The sequence below is a fragment of the Gopherus evgoodei genome, chromosome 3 (genome assembly GCF_007399415.2).
Source record: "Gopherus evgoodei ecotype Sinaloan lineage chromosome 3, rGopEvg1_v1.p, whole genome shotgun sequence".
Lineage (NCBI taxonomy): Eukaryota > Metazoa > Chordata > Testudines > Testudinidae > Gopherus > Gopherus evgoodei.
The window spans coordinates 55,186,057-55,192,577 of NC_044324.1; the positions used below are offsets into that span (position 1 = coordinate 55,186,057).

General features: G+C 43.6%; 1 protein-coding gene across 1 annotated transcript in view; it reads left to right on the top strand.

The window, feature by feature from the left end:
* Window positions 1–4,104, top strand: part of LRRC1 (leucine rich repeat containing 1) — a 133,372-nt gene extending 129,268 nt beyond the window's left edge. The window contains 1 exon segment of the mRNA XM_030555619.1: window positions 2,889–4,104. Within this exon segment, the coding sequence (XP_030411479.1) occupies window positions 2,889–3,047 (159 nt within the window). The 3' untranslated portion in view covers window positions 3,048–4,104.
* Window positions 4,105–6,521: the final 2,417 nt, after the last annotated feature.

The window sequence follows — 6,521 nt, forward strand, 5'->3', positions numbered from 1 at the left end:
TTCAGAGGCATGCTGAAATCTTAGCCTTCAGCCTAATTTGAAGTGAGCCTCAAACACACACATCTAAAAAAATCTCCAAACATGGGGATTTTCAGATCTGTACTTTAACTCAAGAGCATCTTAGTTATAACACTCCAGATGTGCTAGCAGTATGGCTTTATTCTGAAGAGTGACTTTGAAACAGTATTTTTTAACAACCACTTGCATATCAGATATGCTCATTTTACAAGTATACAGATGTGTTTTTCCTTACACCAGCCCAGTAAACTGAACTAGGGATCTGTCAAGGTAGGGTTTGTTCTTCTCAGTACCAAGAGTAAAGGGTTTAGCAGATTAGATTAGTCCCTCTGACATCTGTTCCAACTGTGATTGCCTCTTATTGGTTTCCACAGGTGTAGTTGATGGAAATTTAGTAAGCAACTTTTGGGACTGCACAAGGGGGAATATAATCTAATTTACTTTCCTTCAGTTGTGTCATTTGTGCAGGGCTAACTGGAGTAAAAAGTAGTAAAACTAAATTTGGTCACTGAAGGCAACAGGTGACTGGGGCAGCACACAGCAGAACTGAATTTTGAATCAGGTGTCACTTTTCATAATTGAACCACATAAAGTTGTGAAAAAAGAACCTTTAAACTCTTAAAACTTCCACCTCTTGATCCACTTGTAATGAACTGGGAACAACAGGCACTTTGAAACACTATTAAAAATTTAAGTGCAGGACATTACTTGGGGATTTACAGACTGCCCTGAAGCAATCCACTTTTGATATTGGGGGAAAAAAATCATTTTGTGATCTAGTCAAAAGTGTTTTATTCAGCTAGTCATTAATTTCCAATGTATGCCCCTTATAGTTCACTAGTGCTACTGTAATAATGTAAATAGTACACACAACACTTCTTTTAAAAATTACATACATCTGCACCTGCACACACACTCATGCTGTTATACTTAGTGCGGTATAGATTTCTTAAAAAGAAAATTAAAACCTAATTCACTGGTTGTCCAAATTATGCAAGCAGATTATCTTTTCATTTAGCTTTTGTCGACTTTCCATGCACATATGCCAACATAAGGACATATCCTTCTCTAATAGATGGTACAGAATTACCGAAAATAAACTATTGGAATGTTCCCTCTCTTTCCCTCCAAGTTCCCAGTGTCTGTTTGGCAAAATGTAATCTCATCCATGTCTTGATGATGGAAGGAGAGTAGAACATCACACAAACATTTACTTGGCAATATAGAGACACCCCAGAGAGGTGCTGTGGGATTTTTCAAAAGTATCTGTTCTTCTTCGAGTGATTGCTCATATCCATTCCAGTTAGGTGTGTGCGCCGCGCGTGCACATTCGTCGGAAAACTTTTACCCTAGCAACTCAGTGGGCCGGCAGGTCGCCCCCTAGAGTGGCGCCATCATGGCGCTTGATATATACCCCTGCCGGCCCACCCGCTCCTCAGTTCCTTCTTACCGCCCGTGTCGGTCGTTGGAACAGTGGAGCACAGCTTAGCTGACCTCCACTTCCCTAGCTCTGGCCCTCTGCTATACCTGTCTTGGACGACAACTTTCCTCGTAGCTGTTACATCGGCCAGACGGGTCTCCGAGCTCAGAGCTCTTACGGTGGTTCCGCCGTACACTAGGTTTCGCAAAAGCAAGGTGCAGTTATGACCGCACCCGGCTTTCCTCCCTAAGGTGGTTTCGGCCTTTCATGTTACCCACAGCTCAACGCAATGGGCACAACCATTGCACTCCTTGGACATCTGCGGAGTGCTCGCATTTATATTGTGCTGACAGAACCATTTCGTAAGGTGCCTCAGCTCTGTCACGGTAGCGGGCCAAAGGGAGGGCTTGCTTGTTTTCCTCTCAGAAGATCTCATCTTGGGTGATGGCGGACATCCACACTTGTTATGATTTGGCTCATATTTCCTCAAGCCACATCACCGTGCATTCTACCAGGGCTCAGGCTTCATCTGCCGCTTTGCTGGCTCGTGTTCCTACCCACGAGATCTGTCGCGCAGCTCCATTGGTCCTCGGTCCATACCTTTGCTTCGCAGTATGCCCTGGTTCAATAGTCAAGAGATGCTGTAGCCCCTGGCTCAGCAGTTTTCATTCTGCCACATTTCACTCCGACCCCACCGCCTATGTAAGACTTGGGATTCACCTAACTGGAATGGATATGAGCAATCACTCGAAGAAGAAAAGACGGTTACTCACCTTTGTAACTGTTGTTCTTCGAGATGTGTTGCTCATATCCATTCCACACCCGCCCTCCTTCCCCACTGTCGGAGTAGCCGGCAAGAAGGAACTGAGGAGCGGGTGGGCCGGCAGGGGTATATATCAAGCACCATGATGGCGCCACTCTAGGGGGCGACCTGCCGGCCCACTGAGTTGCTAGGGTAAAAGTTTTCCGACGAATGTGCACGCGCGGCGCGCACACCTAACTGGAATGGATATGAGCAACACATCTCGAAGAACAACAGTTACAAAGGTGAGTAACCGTCTTTTTTGTTTGGTTAATGGAATTAACTCCCAAATCACTTAGGCAGTTTTGAAAATCCCATATAGTTCTTTTCATGGACACCCCCCCCACCACCACCACCCACACAATTGGAAACCGTTTTTCAACTTCTGTTGATATAGATTTTCAAATTAACAGGTCAAATTAGGAAAATTCTGTGCCCAGAGTCTGTTCTCCGCCCCGCCCCCTCAAAAAAGAACTTTCACCGACTACATCAACAAGCAGCTATGAAATTAACATATTTTGAAATTAATATTATGATTTTTTAAAATCATGTTATAGCTAATATTTAGTATTAAATGCTAAAATCTTGAAAGTGTGTGTGTTTCAAAAATACAAAAGCAAAACCGTTTACTCCACTGTTTGTTTTTAGAGAACACTTCTAAGGCGAGCCACTCCACATCCTGGAGAGTTAAAGAACATGAAAAAGACAGTGGAGAATTTACGGAATGATATGAATGCTGCTAAAGGACTGGATTCAAACAAAAACGAGGTCAATAATGCCATTGACAGAGTGACCACTTCTGTGTAGAGTTTCATCTCCAGGTTTTACCTCCTGTGTCTTCCCCTGCTGTTGAAATGTTCCTGTCGTCTCCTGGGATGTCATTCAGCCCCTTTGTTTTTAACCAGAACCTGATTCATCATCTCCTTGTATGTGGAAGGTGCTGATCACTGGAAGAAAGTGCCTTATCTCAGCCAGGCATTGAACCAATAATCTCCAAATCAATATTGTACTTTTAATAGTTTAGTTTGTTTTTAATAAATAGAGTACACTACTGTATAGGTAGTGCCATATTTTTGTCTTACATGTGGGGAAATATGATTTTTCCTAAGTGCTGGGGTATCTTCTTCCCAGTTGCTAGATATGCTGGTGAGAAATATAGTTTTATGTGGAAAATGGATAAATTTTTACTCTTTGGCAGCTCAGATGGTGTAAATTTTAAAATTTTGTATAGGAGTCTCATAACAAAATGGTGTATTTCATTTTTTAAAAGAAATTTATCTTAATCGGTACATATTTTAGTATTTGTGGAAGAGAACGTGAGTTTCATGGACAGTTGTATTCATTTGTTGTTTGTACTGCCCACTTGTGCCTTAAAATGTTTTGTATGTCAGACTAGTCTTAAAAGAAAACAGAATCCTTGGGCAGAGCAAGGTTAAAACAATGGTGCCTGTTTGGAAGTGTTCATTTCAAGCAGTAATTAATTTTTGGGGTATTTTACAAAAAAAGGAAAACTGATGTTTATATCGCAGGATTCAGATTTGTGAAGCACAACTGTTTATTTTATTGTATTCTGAGTTGAGATTAAATGACCAGACTGCTACTGTTTATTACACAATGCACTCACACTTTAACTTAATCATAAGGGAACCTCTTGTTTTGGATGCAGTGATGGATTGCAGTCAATAGAAACTCATGCTCCCACTTTTAAAGTTGAATGTGCCATTTGTAAAATAAACAACAAAATGCACACTAGACTTTCAGAAGCACAGTATGAAACTAGTTTTATGTATGACACAAGAAGAGTGATATTCTTTTAAAGTGCTTTGCAGGTTTTATATCTATATATAAAACCACAATAAAATAAAAATCTGAAAGCTTCAGTAGCTTTCTATTGTATCATTAAAATTGATATGATAAATATTAGAATTGATTTTATCTGTACATTTTATTGTGCTACATCTTAAATTTAGTGAACACTGGCTTTATTAAGTTAAGTAAACTCTGTTAAACTGAATGTAATACTGTGGAAAGTACCAGATTTAACATACTTTGGAAAAAGTAGTCTCTCAAACGCAGTGCAAGTACAACATAAACAGTTACACTGTAAGGTTTCTCACATTGCCACTGTCAGTATTCCTGGACTGTGGCATACAGATGAGACCAATTGTCTCCATATATATGAAATTCTTGGAACCTCTGCTGAGACTTGAAACAATGTTGGGTATGTCTACACTACGGGATTATACCGATTTTAGAGAAACCATTTTTTAAAACAGATTGTATAAAGTCGAGTGCACGCGGTCACACTAAGCACATTAATTCGGCGGCATGCGTCCATGTACCGAGGCTGGTGTTGATTTCCGGAGCGTTGCACTGTGAGTAGCTATCCTATAGCTATCCCATAGTTCCCGCAGTCTCCCTCACCCCTTGGAATTCTGGGTTGAGATTCCAGTGCCTGATGGGGAAAAAAACATTGTTGCGGGTGGTTCTGGGTACAGCCTCACCCCTTCCTCCGTGAAAGCAGCAGACAACTGTTTCACACCTTTTTTTCCTGGGTGAACTGTGCAAATGCCATAGCACAGCTAGCATGGATCCTGCTGAGCTCAAGACAGCAATCGTGGACATTGTAAACACCTCGTGCATTATCGTGCAGTCTGTGCTGAACGAGGACCTGCAAAACCAGGCGAGGAGGTGGCGGCTAAGGTAGCACGGTGACGAGAGTGATGAGGACATGGACACAGAATTCTCTCAAACTGCGGGCCCCTGTGCTTTGGAGAACCTGCTGGTAACGGGGCAGGTTCTAGCCATTGAATGCTGATTTTGGGCCCGGGAAACAAGCACAGACTGGTGGGACTGCATAGTTTTGCAGGTTTGGGATGATTCCCAGTGGCTGCGAAACTTTCGCACGTGTAAGGCCACTTTCATGGAACTTTGTGACTTGCTTTCCCCTGCCCTGAAATGCCAGAATACCAAGATGAGAGCAGCCCTCACAGTTGAGAAGCGAGTGGCGATAGCCCTCTGGAAGCTTGCAATGCCAGACAGCTACTGGTCAGTCGGGAATCAATTTGGAGTGGGAAAATCTACTGTGGGGGCTGCTGTGATGCAAGTAGCCAAAGCAATCATTAAACTGCTGCTACGAAAGGTTGTGACTCTGGGAAATGCACAGGTCATAGCGGATGGCTTTGCTGCAATGGGATTCCCTAACTGTGCTGGGGCAATAGATATGGAGCACCAGGGTACCCAGGACATAAACCACAAGGGGTACTTTTCAATGATGCTGCAAGCACTGGTGGATCACAAGGGACGTTTCACCAACATCCACGTGGGATGTCTGGGAAGGGTTCATGATGCTCACATCTTCAGGAACACTACTCTGTTTAAACGGCTGCAGCCAGGGAATTACTTCCCAGACCAGAAAATAACAGTCGGGGATGTTGAAATGCCTGTAGTTATCCTGGGGACCCAGCCTACCCCTTGATGCCATGGCTCATGAAGCCATACACAGGCAGCCTGGACAATAGTCAGGAGTTGCTTAACTACAGGCTGAGCAAGTGCAGAATGGTGGTAGAATGTGCATTTGGCTGTTTAAAGGCGCGCTGGCGCACATTACTGACTCGCTCACATCTTAGCCAAACCAATGTCCCCTTTGTTATTGCTGCTTGCTGTGTGCTCCACAATCTCTGTAAGAGTAAGGGGGAGACCTTTATGGCAGAGTGGGAGGCTGAGGCAAATCACCTGGCCGCTGATTACGCGCAGCCAGACACCAGGGTGATTAGAAGAGCACACCAGGAAGTGGTGCGCATGAGAGAAGCTTTGAAAACGAGTTTCATCATGGGCCAGGGTACGGTGTGACTGCTGTGTTTGTTTCCCCTTGATGAACACCCCCTTCTCCGATTGACTCATTCCCTGTAAGCAACCCACCCTCCCCCTTCGATTACAGCTTGTTTAAGGAAATAAAGCCACTATCGTTTAAAAATCATGTATTCTTTATTAAATCATTATAAAAAGAGGGAGAGAACTGACAAGGTAGCCAGGGTGTGGTTTGGGAGGAAGATAGGAGGGAAGGAAAAGGCCACTAAAAAAATTTCAAATTAATGACAGCCTTTTGGTTGGGCTGTCCACGGGGATGGAGTGGGCGGGTGCATGGAGCCTCCGTCCATGCGTTCTTATACATCTGGGTGAGGAGGATGTGGAACATGGTGAGGGGTGAGGGTGGTTATACAGGGGCTGCAGCGGTACTCTGTGATCCTGCTGCTGTTCCTGAAGCTCCACCAGATGTCA